General features: G+C 38.8%; 1 protein-coding gene across 2 annotated transcripts in view; it reads left to right on the top strand.

Moving 5' to 3' along the window:
- Nucleotides 1–16,356: 16,356 nt before the first annotated feature.
- The window catches only part of LOC126354330 (polyadenylate-binding protein 2), a 108,780-nt gene continuing 107,232 nt past the window's right edge, over nucleotides 16,357–17,904 (top strand). The window contains exons 1-2 of one of the 2 annotated variants that reach the window (XM_050003894.1): nucleotides 16,357–16,469; nucleotides 17,064–17,214. In XM_050003894.1, coding sequence (XP_049859851.1) covers nucleotides 17,071–17,214 — 144 coding nt within the window. In that variant the 5' untranslated portion in view covers nucleotides 16,357–16,469; nucleotides 17,064–17,070. Of the gene's footprint in view, nucleotides 16,854–17,063; nucleotides 17,215–17,904 lie in introns of both variants that reach the window. The other variant, XM_050003893.1, reaches the window with a different exon arrangement.

Below are 17,904 nucleotides of genomic sequence, written 5' to 3' on the forward strand. Positions count from 1 at the left end.
TGGACCGTTTACCATTTGCATAAAAGGTCGATATCGTGTTGATGGATGGCTACTGTGATCAAAATGGCAAACGGGCGTGTGCTATGTATGCTGCTCGGTATCCTGGGCGACATCATCCAAGTGTCCGGACCGTTCGCCAGACAGTTCTGTTGTTTAAGGAAACAGGAAGTGTTCAGCCACATGTGAAACGTCAACCACGACCTGCAACAAATGATGATGCCCAAGCAGGTGTTTTAGCTGCTGTCGCGGCTAATCCGCACATCAGTAGCAGACAAACTGCGCGATAATCGGGAATCTCAAAAACATCGGTGTTGAGAATGCTACATCAACATCAATTGCACCCGTACCATATTTCTATGCACGAGGAATTACATGGTGACGAATTTGAACGTCGAGTACAGTTCTACCACTGGGCAGAAGAGAAATTATGGGACGATAACGAATTTTTTGCACGCGTTCTATTTAGCGACGAAGTGTCGTTCACCAACAGCGGTAACGTAAACCGGCATAATATGCACTATTAGGCAACGGAAAATCCACGATGGCTGCGACAAGTGGAACATCAGCGACCTTGGCGGGTTAATGTATGGTGCGACAATATGGATGGAAGGATAATTGACCCCCATTTTATCGATGGCAATCTAAATGGTGAAATGTATGCTGATTTCCTACGTAATGTTCTACCGATGTTACTACAATTTGCTGTTCATCTGTGGATTGAAGCATTCAGAGAACTTTTGAAGAATAGCAAGTAGCTTCTCCTGTTGTTCGTTAGTGAGATCTAGTGATAGTCGAGCTAGGAGATCTTGTCTCGAAGTGGTAGCGCTAATTTCACCCACAGACCGGGCATGATAGGTTTCTATGACGCTCGGATTTCTTTAATTAACGGCTCAGCATTTGCTAGGCACATGCATCTTGCAAGGATCTGCGGTTCTCGGCGACAGTTAACTATCCACAATTCACCGAATCCGTTCTTAAACGAGACGACAGAGACTGGGATGGCCAAGTTATTCTTCAGTGGTATGCTTCTCTTACATTCCACTACAAGATTCTTTCGTAGATGCATGGCGTGACATGTGACAGTTACCTTTCTAGTGCTGACTGTAGGAATGATCATTTCATCCAGCACACATACTCTCCACACACTAAGATGCGCATCTTCCTGTCCACAGTATATCATCCCGTCTAGCATAATCTTCGAGCGACCACAATCTATAATTGCCTGACAAGCTTTCAGGAAGTTCCACCCGAGAATGACGGCATGACTACACTCTTGTAAGACGATGAATTCTAAGGGCTGTGTATGGCCACTTACACCCACACGAATGGCACATCTTCCTGTACGTTTTACATATTTCTCATTAGCCACCTTCAGCAGAGACGTTTTGCTGTCGACGAATACAGTTTTCTGCAACTGGAGAGGGTACTTCTCCGAAATGACTGAATAGGATGCTGCAGAGTCCACAAGAGCTTGGGCTAGTCGGCCATCCATGAGGTTATCGACGTAGTTTACTATGATTTTTGTAGTAATCGACGGCGGAGGATTTTTCTCTTCGGCGGCCTCACGTCCAAGGAAGTTCGCATCCTTCGAGGTTGCGGTGGCTAGGTGATCGGCTGGAGCTTCTAAACGGCGATGGAGACCTTGATCGGCGTGTTGGGGAGCGTCCTCTCCAGCGGCTAGCTTCCGGTGATGGTGACTTACATCGTCCTGCAACCACATTTTCTTCTTCATATTTGTCGTCCCAGAGTTGGCGTCGTCTAAGATCGGTCTGCTGTTTTTTGGCGAGGGCGTCATCAAATATCTGCCGCCTTTCTCGACAACAGAGCATCACATGTCCCAGTCATCCACAGTGGAAACATACTGGGTGGTTATCCTGGGTCCTCCAGACGTCAGTCTTCCTTGGTGCCCAAACAGGTTTCTCATGCGGCATTACACGAACGTAACTTCGCCTCGGTCTCGACTTTTTCTCCATTTTAAATGTAAATGAAAGACGAGAGATTGGGTTCAATGTCTGTTCCACTTCCTACCTTATGACCTCTTGAAGCGTCTCGGTTTTTTGCTCGTTGTGCAATCCAAATGCCTTCTGAACTTCCTCTCTCACTATCTGACGAAGAACACTTGTGAACTCAGTTTCTTCCTCAATCACATACATCGATACGACGTTTGGAACCGATCAAACGTCTTGCGTGTAATTCATTTTTAATGCATTGTCTCGATAAACTGGCGCCATTTTATGATGTCGTTTGCTGTCGAAACCTCCTTCGTGAGTAGGGCTTGATACATGTCCTCATCAACAGCCTTCATGAGATGTGCAATCTCATCTTGCTCCTTCATTCTAGGATCCACTATGTTACACAGCTCCAATACGTCTTGAATGTAGGATGCTGTAGTTTCTCCTGGACGCTGTGTCCTGCACTTTAATTTATCTTCAGCCTTGCACTTCTGTCGTTGTGTGTCCCCAATAATTGCACAGTTTCGCCTGGAATAATTCCCACCTTGTGAACTTCTCCTCGTTGTTCTCATACCATTGCTTGGCAGTGCCCTCCAAGTAGAAACATACGTTAGCCAAATACACTGTGTCATCCCATTTGTTAGATTTGGCTATAGCCTCATATACCTTAAGCTACTTGTTTGGATCTTTGCCATCGTCCCTAGAGAACCCGGAAGGATGTCTCATGTGGTGGCACACATTTGCTGTCATCGTAACGTCTTCTTCTTCTGTCTCCGGTAGATCTGTTGAATATGGCTCGGACTCGGGTTTCTCGCCACGTAAACGGCGGTTCTGTCATGGCCTGATGGGAACCACTGTGTCGTCGATAATGTGCTCTACCACAAGTTCCAATACCCAGCTTCTCCACCAGAATAATGTTACGTAGAAGAAGATGTAAGTAGATGAATGACGAACACTAACTTCACGTAGCGAAGGTTTATTCAGCACTTGCACATAGAAGAGAGCGGAGTGAACTGCTTGCGGCCTGAACACATACAGTATTTACACAGCTACAGAACATTGCATTACAATGATTGTTGATATTTGTGGATATTTCTAGAAGGTACTCGTACCGAATATAGTAATTAAAATTGTACCGTACAGATGAGTTTTCAACTCATGATCCTCCATACAACAGTTTAATCTCATAACCACTACACCACGGTACTACTTAGCTTTTTCTGCGACAAAGTCACTGTTATCTACTTCTAGTCCCTTGCTCTTGGCCAAAGACACAATCTTGTTGGCTACAGGCTCCACAGGTACTGACTGAAACGCCTCAGAGTCACATTCGATAACGCACTCTGCCCAAAGCTCCTTCCAAGGAAAGGTGAGAGTTGTCTTGGTAACCCCTTCTCACACCTTTTCGATCATCTTGACGCCATCAACGATGTTGAAGTGATATTTCCGATACTCTCTGGGAGTGAGATTGGTAGTTTCAGTCAAAACAAAGCAATGTTCGAAGAGCGGTTTAGTGTAGAACTTCTTAAAGTTATAAATAATCCGCTGGTCCATATGCTGGAGTAACAGAGTGGTGTTAGGAGGCAGAAACTGGATCTTCGATAAATTGAAATTTTTCACGGGGGTGGTCTTGTAGGCTTTGGAGAATGGGCAGGAGCATCGTCCATAACGTCCATAACAAACAGTACATGGAGTGGCAGATTCATCTCAAGCAAATATTTTTTCACAGGAAATCCAAACACTTCATCGATCCAATCACAAAAAGGTCATGTGTCACCCACACCTCCACATCATATGTAACATTCCCTTCTGGACTTTACATTTTTTGAAGGCTCGTGGACTTTTTTAATAGTAAACAAGCAACAGTTTAATCTTCAAATTGCTGCATGCAGTGGCGCAGAATAGCAGGCTCGTCTTTCATTGACTTGTGACCTGGCAATGCATTCGCCTCTGCTGTTATAAAGGTACGCTTCGGCGTCTTTTTCCAGAATACACCCGTCTCGTCACAATCAAAAACCCATTGCGGCAGATAACCCTCAGAACCTATGAGCATCTAGACGTTACATATGAAGTTGTTTACTGCCTTTGTGTCAGAGCTGGCTGCTTCGCCGTGCCTCACAACGTAATGGTTGCCTGTTCTTCTCTTAAACTTCTCGAACCAACTGCGGCTGCCCTTAAACACTTCTTCGGCCGCTAATGATCCTGGAGTCTTCTTAACGAGGTTGGCGAAAATCATTCTCGCCTTCTCACAACCGCTTTTCATTTATTCATATAAGGAGCAACCTATCGACATCATCCTGAATACGGAACCATTGTTCAGACAACCTTGTCACTCCCTTTGGTGCACCTGTCTCCTTAATTTCGTCCTTGTTCTTGAGGTTAGTGCAAATTGTTGATGTAGACGGATTGTAAAAATCAGCAATGCTCACACTGTTCACGTTTTTCGGTGATGTTACGTTTTATTTCTAAGGTCTTTTTATTTCTCTTATGGTCGTCTTCTTGCGGCTTTCTTAGAGTACATTTATACCAAGGTTATTAAAATTTGCACACAAAATAAACACTGTGAGAACACAAGTTCAGAGTAATGTATGATCGCATGCTACACCAAGATGGTAGCACAAAGAGGGTTAAACCTAAACTGCAGTACATACTAAAGTTGTTGATATTCCGATGCCAGCAATGAAAGGTGTTCATATTGTTAACTTTTCCCTCTCTGTGCGAACGGTTGGTGACATGAAACTAAATCGTCGTTACTTGTTATGCAAAACATCGCCCCTTCAGCAAATCACTTTTTTACAGTATGTTTTGCTCGTTATGAGACTTGCGCATAATGGGAGGTGATCGTTAAGTGGTCATTATGCTGTTAATGTATTTGTCAAGCGCTTTCAAGAAGTCAGATGACAATATGAATGAACTCACTTGTGTTTTAGATGTTGCCCCTATCAGTTTATATAACTAGTAACAGGCTGTACTACAAATTTGCCTGGAAAAGTACTAATCTGGTTGTGATAAGATTTTCTTCACGACCTGTTTCAATCTAATCTTCAGTGCTCTTCTTAATATCTTACAATTACCATTCAAAAGCGAGATAGGATTCAACTTAGATAAACATATCGCCTGCATCTTCTTTGGAAAGGGCAGCACTAGTCAATATAGTAGTGTGTCCAAATACAGTTCCTGATATCAGTGATATGCTTCCCAGAATTTCATATAGAACTCAAGGGAACTCCTCCTGAACCTGGTGATTTACCTTTTGCTGCATCCCTTATCAAATCAACAATTTCTTCCTTGATGAAGGAGCTGCATCGTGACTGATGATCTTCTGCATCGAACTTGTCTGTTACATGTCTCGGAAAGATAATAAGATTTCATATCGTTGGTAACATCCTCTCTGTAGAGGTTCCGAAAATATTTATGAACTTCATGTAGAATGCCTTTATGAGCTATCGCATTTTTCCTTCCTTTACTGTTTTTTGATTCCTTCTTTTGTTGTGTCTTAGAGAAGATTACAGCGATGTTTCTTCTCACTCGATTTCACTGGTTACCTTGGCTCTTGCTTTCAGACCATCAAGATGTTCCGATTTGCTATGTGAAATTTTACTCATAAATTCATTAATATTTTGTCTATCACTCAACAGGTCTGTGCATCTGCTATATAAATCAGACAGACACGAATAGTAGAAGTTTGAGATGTCGTCTTGTTCTCTATTTTTGCAGCTTGAAAAGCGAATAAAAAACGTCGTAGAACTTGACTTTGTCAGTTTTATCCATCAGTCCAATGCATTAGGATATTTATGCTCTTGCTTTGTATATTTCTGCCATATGCCATGAAATTCGTGTTGTGATTCTTCATTCAAGAGCATACTGACAATAAGCTTGCATATCCCTCTTTTTATTATTTGCTGTGTTTGCTTCGTGATATAATGTCATGTGATAGCAGTTGTCAGAAGTCAAGAAGTGGTATCTGCGAAATAACTGTATTTGTTTCTAATTGTCATGTCCTGTATATTCTATTCAATGTGCTCGCTGAAGTATTCCTTGCTCAAAAAGAAGTTCAGATAATCTATGACTTGAATCCAATTGTTCTGTTTCCAAAAATGGAATTCCTTCTCTCACTAGCATACCTGTCCAGCTACAACCAATTATGGCGATATTCAAGTAAGATGCATAGCCTTTCACCAGTATTTCCTCTGTACAAATTTCTTGTAAGAGTTCTGTGTCTACAGCACAGCAATAAGGAAATTCAGGAAGTAATGATATTTCTAATTTACTTGTTAAGTAATTATTATTTATTGTGGCAGTAGTGGAGATCTGCTTCATTAAATCCTACCTGCGTTTGGGGATGCTAGAAATTTAAAGTTAAAAAGCTCCTGGCGAATCAGTAGGTTCATCTGACCAGGATTCATATTGCTGGTTTTTGTCCCACTTTCTCATGCTCTTGGGCATACACACCTACGTCTGATACCTCTGCTTTATCTTTGTTTCCAACGTTATGTTTCTTTTTAGTAAACATGGAGTGATTGCTTCCTTTCTCACAGTCTTTCCTTGTTTCTGTGGTGACGATATTTGTTGTCTGTTTCTAGGTTTTCCCCTAACAGCGACTGGTGAGGTCCACTTTCCTGGTTGTATCATAGTGTGGTCTTCAGTGACACTATCCACAGGGAGTTCCTTCATTTTGCAGTCTGCACGCTGATTTATAGTTGCACTAGCATTTGCACAAATTTCTTTGTAACTTTTCGTCTGTTAATCATTTGTCCCTCACTCATTGCCTCCATAACTTCCTTCCCCTTTTCTATAGTCATTGACGACTCACTGCTTTCGTGATCAAGGGGCCTGTGATGTCCTCTTTGTGGATTCCTTGGTTAGTGCCTTCAATTTGTTCTGCGCTATTCGCTTTCAGTTTTGTTTGTGTCAGCTCATTCCAATTTTGTTGGCGCTATTGTATTGCAGTAACTTCAAGAAAAAGGCGAGCAATATAAAGCACATACACAACAAGACACATATATTTCAAGACAGCAACAAAACACAGTGATATGCTACACAACATATTAATTAACATTAACATTTCACTTCAACACTTTCTTAAATGTTTATATTGCTAAATAAGGCACTTAACATACTCAAATCAAAGATTTTAAACGCTCAAATGGGACACTTAGAACTGGTCTGGTCAGAATATCGCCAGCTTGCTTATTGCCCAGTAAGTGCTCAATGGCTAGCTGGACATCTTGAATTTTCTCAAGGAAAACTTAAACACCTTTCTACTCAATTGCAGATATTAATCCACCATCCACATAGAAAATTACCATCAACTTGTCATTCCAGTCTTCTCGATAGAACAGGCATGCATCTACCTTACTTTCTACAAGCCCAAGACTCATTAGGACATCCTTGACCCTTTGATTCCAGCATGCTGGAGATTGTTTTAGTCCATATAAACTTTTATGAAGCTAGCACCCTGAATCAGTCCCATCGCTGTTTGGCTCAGCCTGTTCCATATGAGCTTATATCTCTTCATTTTCGAAACCATTCGAAAAGGCAGATTTTACATCGATCTCCGCCAACTGAAAATGCTTACTAGGAGTAAGACTTAAAATTACACTAACTGTGTGGTACCGAGCAACAGGAATATACCTTTTGTTATAGTCAATACCTTCTTGTTTACCAAATCCACAAACAACTAGTCTTACTTTACAGCAATCAATTTCACCATTATCTTTAGATTTAATTTTACAAACCTAATCCTTTATAATAAGCGTATGATGTAGTTCAGAAGTAGCAAAGTCCACATTGTATTTCCCTTGAACGAAGTTATTTTTCCCCCAGTGCTCTTCTGCAGTGCTCATATCTTCCCCCATTGGAGGTTCGAGTTCTTCCTGGGTCATGAGTGGGTGTGTTATACTTATTGTAAGTTGGTGTAATTTAGATCAAGTAGTGTGTAAGCCTTGGGACCGATGACCTCAGCAGTTTTGGTCCCATAGGAAATTACCACAGATTTTCATTTTCCAGTGCTCATAGTCTACCGTTTGTATAATCCTTAGTCTCATTTGCTTCCGCTAGCATCATTGAATAAGACGCTTTGGTTTCTTCGATTGTTGCCTATTCCTCAATCTTTTTCACTGTAACATGCTTCTGCAGGTTCTTTAAACACACTTGCATCGTCTTCATGATGACTCTTAGATTCTTCGACGCCCATTTCCTTATTCCGAATAGTCCGTTTTTCTGATTCAGTCCACACTCGAAAGCCATCAATGCCATCAATAAGGATTTCTTGTTTTCCTTTTGGATCCCACTTCTTTCCCTTTGGAATATGAATAATGAATATCTTGTATTCACACGATTTGTACCAGTTCTGTTTAACACCTAAATTGCTGAGTTTACCTCTTCTGCACGTGAAAACATAAGTAGACTCTGAGCTAGGAATATGGTTAGAACTAGTTTCACAACATTGTGTTGGTACCCCCCTGCACATCCATTCTGCTCTGTAGTACAAGAAATAGTAATAATGAGTCGTATACCACTTAATTTCAATAAATATTTAACATCAATATTTTCAAATTCTCGTTTGCCATGACACTGAAATTCTGTTGATAGTCGACCACAAAAATTCTTTATAGTGCTCACCATTTCAACTATATTCTCTGCAGACTCAGATCTCACCGAGATTAAATGTACCATGAGTAACCCTGAAATATCACAAGTGAGGCAGAGAAAATATTCAGCTCCTCCCAATGATTCACACTGCCTAGGTCCACACATATCAAAATCAATCACATCTCCAGGCTTTGTAACAAGCTGCTTAATGACTGAAAATTGCTCTGATAGTACTTCCCCTTAACACCTGCCTCACAAAATACTTTCCTAAAATTCTTCCCCAATTCTTCAACAAAATGTTGCTTCACGAATTGTAGTGCATGACGGTTGTTCTGATGACCCAATCGTCAATATCAAATTTGCAGATTCCTTTGATACAAGATTTGCCTCAGGATTACAAGGATGAATTTGTTTTCTCACTCAGATTAATGTCTTCAACAAATTGCCACTGCATATGCCACACTCTTTTACAATGCCATGTTTACAGAACCTCACAATCATCTTTAATGAATTAGAATCTAATCATTTGTCCATAGAAGATGACACAGAAAAGAAATTTCTTCGCCCTTCATGAGTATACAAACAATAACTTCCATTCTCCATCAACAAAAGTATCAAACTAAATACTGCACAGACCCTGTAACATATGCTAAAGTTTTTCTAGTGTCACAAAATGAAAAACTGCAGTACCCAGTTTATTTCTTGAACCAAGGACTGGGAACATAATCCTTTGCATAAACTTTAAGGAAAAGGGTCACAATAGAAAGCATATGCACAATGTTGTTGTTTCTACAAGACACATATACACTAACAGAAAAAATCGAAACACCAACAAATAATTAATCTAGAGCAATGAAAGTTTGGGAATAGATTTGTCTAGGTAACATATTTCAGTGATTAACATTAGAAGATCACAGATTACTGTAAGTGTGAGACATGTCATTGTAAATCTCAGATGCTGGTATGTTAATAGCCAGTGTAATCAGAATGTTGAATACAAGCACGAAAACATGCATGCATTGTGTTGTACAGGTGCCAGATGCCAGTTTGTGGGACAGAGTTTGATGGCCATTCCACTTGATTGGTCAATATAGGGGCAGTTAATGCCGTTTGTGGATGATGCTAGAGTTGTTATCCGATGATATTCCATATGTGCTCGGCTGCAGGCAGATCTTGTGATTGAGCAGCCCAAGGCAACATGTTGACACTCTGTAGAGAATGTTGGGTTACAACAGTGGTGTGTAGGTGAGCGTTAACCTGTTTGTATACTCCTGCTGGAATGCGTACAAATTGATATACAAATTTTCAATCTGAGTACTTGGGATAACCACGACAGTACTTCTGTTGTACAAAATCGCGCACCAGACCATTACTTCAGGTGTAGGTTTAGAGTGTTTAGCACACAGACAGGTTGGTTGCAGGTCCCCAACTGGCCTCCCCCTAACCAACCCACGTCCATCACAGATCCGGATTTCATAAGAAAACACAACTGACCTCCAGCCTGCACTTGGTTTGCACCACTGAAGTCGCTAATGGCAACGGTTTGGGGTCAGTGGAGTGCATGCCACAGGGAGACTGGCTCAAATATATCATCGAAATAACCGATTTGAAACAATCGTTGTGGTGCTAATTGCTGCTGAAATTGCTGCTGCAGGCGAAATCTGAAGCCCCACAGCCATATGCTGAACACAGTAGTCTTCCCTCTTGGTAGTGCCAAGTAGCTGTCAAGAGCCTGGTCTGTTTGCAACCATACATTCTTGTGACCACCACTGTCTGCATTCATGTGCAGTGGCTACATTCCTACAAAATCTTTCTGCAATATCGGAGAAGAAACAGCCATTTCCTTGTGGGCCTGTTACAGGACCTCGTTCATACTTAGTGAGGTGTTGCTAATGGTGTCTTTATCGCCATAAAAACATACCCGTAGTAAAATACCAGTGGTTATAGGGTTCAGAAACGACCCTTTTTTTAGGGTAGGGAGGACAGAAAGAAAGCAAATTTTAAGAGAGGTTGGAATTGAGACAAACCTTAAGTTTGAGAAAGAAATAAAAAAACATAATTCCACTTTATTACATCAAAATAAACAGCTATTCGTTAAGAATTTTCAACAGTCAGCAGACATTAAAACTCTACCAAATTTAACTCAGTCAATGTGAAATGTCAGCTATCTTTATTGCATCAAAATATTCGAGGACTGAGAAATAAAATTAATCAATTAACTATCTGCATAGATGAATTAGAGGCTTCAAACCCAGCTGACATAATCTGCCTCTCTGAACATCATGTGACTGGTATAAAATTTTTCAGTGTTACAGGGTTTAGGTTAGCATCTCACTTTTCTAGATCAGAAATGGAGAAAGGAGGAGTTGCCACATTCATTAGGAACTGTCATAAATTTAAGAACATAGACATTCATAAATTTTGCCTAGAACAGCATATGGAAGCATGTGCAACAGAATTAGAATTTCACAAGAAATCCTTCATAATATTAAGTGTATACCGAGCACCTGCAGGTAACTTTAATCTGTTTGTAAACCACCTTGAAGCTGTACTGGCCCATTTAACAACCAAAAACAAAGAAATAGTGGTTACTGGTGATTTCAATGTAGATTTCCTTAAAGACTCTCCCAATAAGAACTTATTTGAGTTAGTAACACTATCATTCAACTTCATTCCCACATTAAAGTTCCCCACTAGGGTAGCCACTTGCTCACAAACAGCCATTGATAATATCTTTATAGAAAAGTCCAATGAACAAAATTATATTACAAAACCAATAGTCAATTGCCTCTCAGACCACGACATGCAGTTCCTTCTGTTAAATGTTAATACTGAACAGTATATAAAATCTGTTGAATCTGAGTTCAAGGGGGTAATCAATAAGCCAAAAATTGATTATTTTAGGACACTCCTCAGAGACATTCACTGAACTGACGTTTACAGTGCTCATGGCATGAATGAAAAATATAACACGTTTGCTAATAAAGAGCTTACCTTATTCGAACACTGTTTTCCCCCAAAACTTAGCAAGGTAGCCATGGTTTACTCAAGGAATAGGGGTATCTTGTAAAACAAAAAGAAAACTGTATCTGGCAATCCAAAACAGTTCCGATGTTGATGCTATAGCACGTTACAAGAAATACTGCAAAATATTAAAGACTGTAATACGGATGCCAAAGCAAATATATTACAAGGAAAAGATAGTCATATTAGATAACAAAATAAAGACAATATGGGATATAGTGAAGGAGGAGACCGGTAGAACCAGACATGAAGAGGAACAAATAGCATTAAGAGTAAATGATACATTGGTAACAGATGTGAATAGTGTTGTAGAACTTTTTAATAAACCGAAAAGATGGGGTTGTCAGATTTGGTAGATGCTGCTATGGAATACCTCAGACCAGAAATTTCAAGCAACTTCCATAATATGAATTTGACCCTCACTACCTCAACACAAATAATGTGCATCATAAAATCTTTAAAATCAAAAACATCTAGTGGGTATGATGAAATATCAACAAAGTTAATTAAAGAATGTGATTCTGAGCTAAGTAACATATTAAGCTATCTGTGTAACCACTCATTTATCAGTGGAATTTTTCCTGAATGGCTGAAATATGCTGCAGTTAAGCCACTGTTTAAGAAAGGAGATAAAGAAATAGCATCAAATTTCCATCCAATTTCACTGTTGCCAGAATTCTCAAAAAATTTCGAAAAAGTAATGTACAGTCGGCTTTATAACCATCTTATCTCAAATAACGTAATGTCAGAGTCACAGTTTGGATTTCTAAAATGTCCAGATATTGAGAACGCTATCTACACTTATAGTGAAAATGTGTTTAATTCATTTGACAAAAAATTGCAGAAAACTGGTATATTTTGTGATCTGTCAAAGGAATTTGACTGTGTAAATCACAATATCCTTTTAAGTAAATTACAGTATTATAGTGTAACAGGAAATTCTGCAAAATGGTTCAAATCTTATATCTCTGGCAGGAAACAAATGGTGTTATTAGGAAAGAGACGTGTATCAAGGTATCAGGCATCATCCAAGTGGGAACTAATTACATGTGGGGCCCCACAAGGTTCCATTTTGGGGCCCTTACATTTTCTTGTGTATATCAATAACCTTTCATCACTAACATTACCAGATGCCAAGTTCGTTTTGTTTGCCGATGATACAAACATTGCAATAAATAGCAAATCAAGTGTAATCTTAGGAAGATCAGATAATAAAATATTTGTGGACTTTAATCACTGGTTCCTAGCCAATTCTTTGTCACTAAACTTTGAAAAAACACACTACATGCAGTTCAGAACTTGTAAGGGGTGTCCCACGAGTATATGTCTAGCATACGATGACAAGAAGATAGAAGAAGTGGACAGTGTTAAATTATTGGGATTACAGCTTGATAATAAATTCACCTGGTAGGAGCACACCACAGAACTGCTGAAGCTTCTTAACAAATCTCTGTTTCCAATGCAAATTTTGTCAGACATAGGGGATATAAAAATGAAAAAGCTGGCATACTATGCTTACTTTCATTCCATAATGTCATATGGGATTATTTTTTGGGGTAATTCATCAAGCCTAGCTAAAGTTTTCCAGGCACAAAAACGTGCAGTAAGAGTTATATGTGGTGTGAACTCAAGAACATCCTGCAGAAGCCTGTTTAGGGAACTAGGGATACTAACTACTGCTTCCCAATATATTTATTGCTTAATGAAATTTGTCATTAAAAATATATAACATTTTGAAACCAACTGCTCAATTCATGGAATCAATACTAGAAATAAGAATAATCTTCACAAGGATTTAAAGTCACTTAGTCTTGTACAAAAAGGTGTGCATTATTCAGGAACACACATTTTCAATAACTTGCCAGCAGCCATAAAAAGCTTAACAACCAAGGAAATTCAGTTTAAGAGAAGCCTAAAGGATTTATTGGTGGCCAACTCCTTCTACTCCATTGATGAATTTCTCAGTAAAACCAACTTGTATATATACAAATATACGATATAACTTCTGCGCAATGTCAGTGCAGTAATGTGTTCATTGTAAATGTGTGTGTGTGTGTGTGTGTGTGTGTGTGTGTGTGTGTGTGTGTGTGTATGTGTGTAAGTAGAATCTAACTTCTGCACCATTTCAGTGCACTAATGTGTTCATTGTAAATAAGTATTATAGCAGTTGTATTACATGTCTATTACCTTATAAATAAATAAAAAAAATTATTTTAAATTCAGTGCATTAGTATTTGTAAAATGACTTTCATATAGTGTTCAGTAAAAAATGACAATCATTCCACTTGGGACCTGTGGAATGGTACATTAGCTTATTTGTTTTACTTGTAAATATTTGTCACGTATTGTTGTTTTTCCGACATGTTCCACATCCTGGAGGACCTCCTCACTACGGATCAATTGGAATGAAAGTAAATCTAATCTAATCTAATCTTGAGTAATACAACCCAACATGTCGAATGTCAAAGGAAATTTACCCTCATGACCATTACAGCATGTCTTTAAAACAAACCTAATCTGCATCATAATAGTGGGGCTACTAGCGCCACCCTTATGTGGCGGGCCTGGAATTTGAATAAATAAAATCTTACAGATGTAGGAACGTATCAATCAATTTCATTTACGCCGCACAACTCCTTCTTGGTGTTGTAATTTTTTCCAGTAGTCTACTTTAGGACAACATCAGAAGGCAGAGGTATGCTGCTCCTTAGATTTTGATATCTACATTTCACTTCAAACAATTGGACCATATTAAATTCGCCATTTTTGGCTCAGATGTGCTCCCTCTTTCTGCTACATTTGTTTCCACTGCATTATTCTTTGCACTCCATTATTCGTTTCTTCTTCCCACTCCACTCGATTCTCTTAAATGGATTCGCAACAATGATTTCATTTTAACTGAACAAAATCGTTTTGTACACATTTCTCTGCTTATAGTCTGTGTCACTACGAAGTTGTAGAGGCCTTCTTCGGTCACAAGAATTCCTCAGATACTCTGCGGAGCAGCAGACAAAATAAGTATGGAGCTGATCTTTGGGTGCTGCATAACCTCTGAGGTCACAAATAAACAGATATGCTTCTGCAAATCAATTCTGTTCAACCTGCTTCCTGTTAGTTTACCAAATAAACATTTCTCTGATCATGGATCTTCCTTGAATCGTAGACAGTGCCATAAATCTTCACAGTGTCTTTATCAGTTCGAACATCAAAGGTCAAACTGTAGATTCTGGAAGGCCAGAAACCTAAACTAGAATAAGTAATCGCAATCACTTAACCGTTATTGTACTAAACTTTTTCCAGTAGCGTTCGTAGTTTGTGCGATTCTTTCAAAAACTTCATCATTGATATACTTAACGAATATGTTTTTTGTAATGTTATCCATCTGAACATCAAAAAATGCCTCATCATTCAACTTTAGTTCGTTTATCAGCCAGTTAAAAAAGCAGAACAGAGATGGTCATGCATTATTCCTCTCAAAGCGAAACGTCAACTTTGTTTCCTGTGAACGAGGCATTTTCACTGGGATTACAATTACGAAGCTTTGCCATGGAAGGGAACTGCGAGAGTTTTCGCTGTAAATAAGGCAGCTCCATCTTCAAGACCACGGCGCACCACGACGGTTGGTGATGGACTGAAGCATTTGAGACAACGAAGTACGATTCACGATCCGTCCTCACAGCTTTATTTCTGCCAGTATCTCATCTGCTACTATTCAAACTTCACAGAAGTTCTCCTGCAAAACGTGTGGAAGATAGGATATTCTATAAGAGGGACTACATATTTGAAAGCGGAAACTTATTTAGGTTCACTACAACTGAATAAACCTGACGCTTTCACAGTGTATAAATAAGAAAATAAATTACTGAAACACTTTTCGTTTATTAGTCTTTTATTAATTGAAAACGTCAACCCTATCTAAGGTAAAAATCCGTTGTTTCTGGAATTATTTGGTACATTGGAAGAAAAAACTAACAGATAAGGTAAATAGAATCCATGAATTCTCCTGTAAATATTGTTTGACGTGTTTGTACGTACATACTTTCGCTAGCAGGTAATGCATCTCTTTACAGATTTTCTATAACATCTCAGCAATTTACCATACAAAACTGATGAAGAACATACGTTATGATACTTGCCTTGACCATTAATATCTCTTTATCATTTCTTATTTCCTAATTGCGATTATACACGCCGACTTTTTGTATCCTATATGGTATCTCATAACCTCACTTTCTGCGTACGATACTGCGCTAAGAGAACTGGCTTTAAAGACAGCCTGATGTTTCGTTGCGTGTCTTTCGCGCCTAGTATGAATCAGGCTTTAAACGACGTAACAATACGTACATCTTTTGGTGTCTCACTTGTGAGGTACACCAAAGTATTCTTGGTTAACAACGTAGGTGGGCATACATTGTTACTGGTTATTGTGTGAGGGCCACTCATCATGTTTTGTTTACCGGAAAAGGGCTTACCAATATGGCAAATAAATGGTTTTTATTTTATTTTAATTGATTAATCTGTGGGCTCTAGGTGAGAACATTGTACATTCTATTAATTAAACAAAATACATGTAAGTCTTGTTTGGAAACATGGCTTATTACGTATTCCTTTTAATTAATGTAAAATAATTTAGACTTGCAGGTCATGGTGAATTACAGGCTGCGGAGCGCACGTTTTTACTTATTACCTCAATAAAGAAGTGTGTGGGGCAATCTGGGAGAATTTATTTCTTACACATATATATAATTGTTTTTGTCCGTTACCCTGTAAATCGTGAAAGGATGTCTTTGAGATTTAACTATAGCATCTTTGGTCCAGAGTAATGGTTGAAGAGAACCGGCATAATTTGTAAAAGGCGTTTGTATACTTGGCCAGAAATCCATATTCTTCATAATTTTGGTTTGTTAGACACATTGTTTTTCTTCAGATAGTTATTGATATGTTTTGTTCGGATTGCTTTTTATGGTATTAGTTCATTTGTATACATGTTTGCCATTTACAAACTTTGAATTATTTGTCATGTCTGTATATTACCTGTAACGAAAACCCAAGTATGAATTATTGAATTTTCTAAGAACCATAGTTTTGTATTATTATTCGTCGGTGTACTGAAGTACAATATATACATATGCGGCATTTTGTTGATAAAGTTAAATTGTGTTGACACGTATGAGAAGAATAATTTCTTCAAGTTGTTGTAATAGTAACTTAATTGGACAGATATTTTTACTAGATAATATCGTTCTACGTACGAGTTTGCAAACCACGCTGCCATTCAGCTCGGTGAGAATTAGCTACTATATCAAAAACAAACCTATTTTAGGTTAAAGTCTTAAAGAGTTCCTTTTCAGTATTGTTATTGAATTACTACATAGCTCTATCGAACTCACCTGTACCATGTGAAGCAATTAATTTTGACCAAATATGTATATTACTTTGTAGTGATGTACAAGAACAACTAAGGTAATAAGCAGTGTGGTCTTGTCTTCACAGGTCTGAAATGGCAGAATCCGAAGAACTCGGTTTAAGTTCTGAAGATCAGTTAGAGACTTTGGACGCTCTCGAAAATGGACAAGAAGTTGACACTGCTGATGTAACTGAAGGTGATGCATCAGGTGTTCCTAGCTCTGCTGTTGAAGACCAGGTAAGCTGTATCATGCTTTAGACTTTGGATGAGAAAGGAGGAAATAAATTAACAAAAAATTAGACTTCTTAGAAATCTCTCACTGAAACCAAATTCCCTGTCCATTTGTACTGTTAGATCAACATCATTCTTATCCCATGTTCCATGGTTTTGATTTGTATTTGTCACCCACTGAGAGCTGTTCTTATACTGTTACCCACATTTAAGTAACTAAATTTTTAGTATTTGGACCACCCCTCCCCTATATTATAAACTTCTGTGTGAAGGTGTGTAAAACTTACATTTTTGTGTAGCAAGGTTGCTCCATGGCTTTAGGGTGTCTTAAGCATGTCCAATTTCTTGTCTCAGTTGGTAGACAGAGTGAAATTCTATTTCTGATATAGCCCAGTTATTGCTGGGGATTAAAGTTTTTCAGGCTACTGTAATGTTTTTCGTTGTTGGTGAAAATGTGACATTTGCCACAGTGTCTTCTACCTTCACCACCTCTCAGTGAAATTAACAGTGATTGACAGTTGATCATGGTAGGGTACAATGTTATTGGTACATGGTTATCTGTGCTCACAACTGACTGGCAGCAACAGCTGGGTCTCTCTGTTCCAGGTACTTTCAAGTGTTGCTTGTTAACATGCAATATTGGATTTGGATGTGGGGTTGGTATGGTTTTAAATCTTTTCTGCACAGTTTCACAAC

The sequence above is a fragment of the Schistocerca gregaria genome, chromosome 3 (genome assembly GCF_023897955.1).
Source record: "Schistocerca gregaria isolate iqSchGreg1 chromosome 3, iqSchGreg1.2, whole genome shotgun sequence".
NCBI classification, from domain to species: Eukaryota; Metazoa; Arthropoda; class Insecta; order Orthoptera; family Acrididae; genus Schistocerca; species Schistocerca gregaria.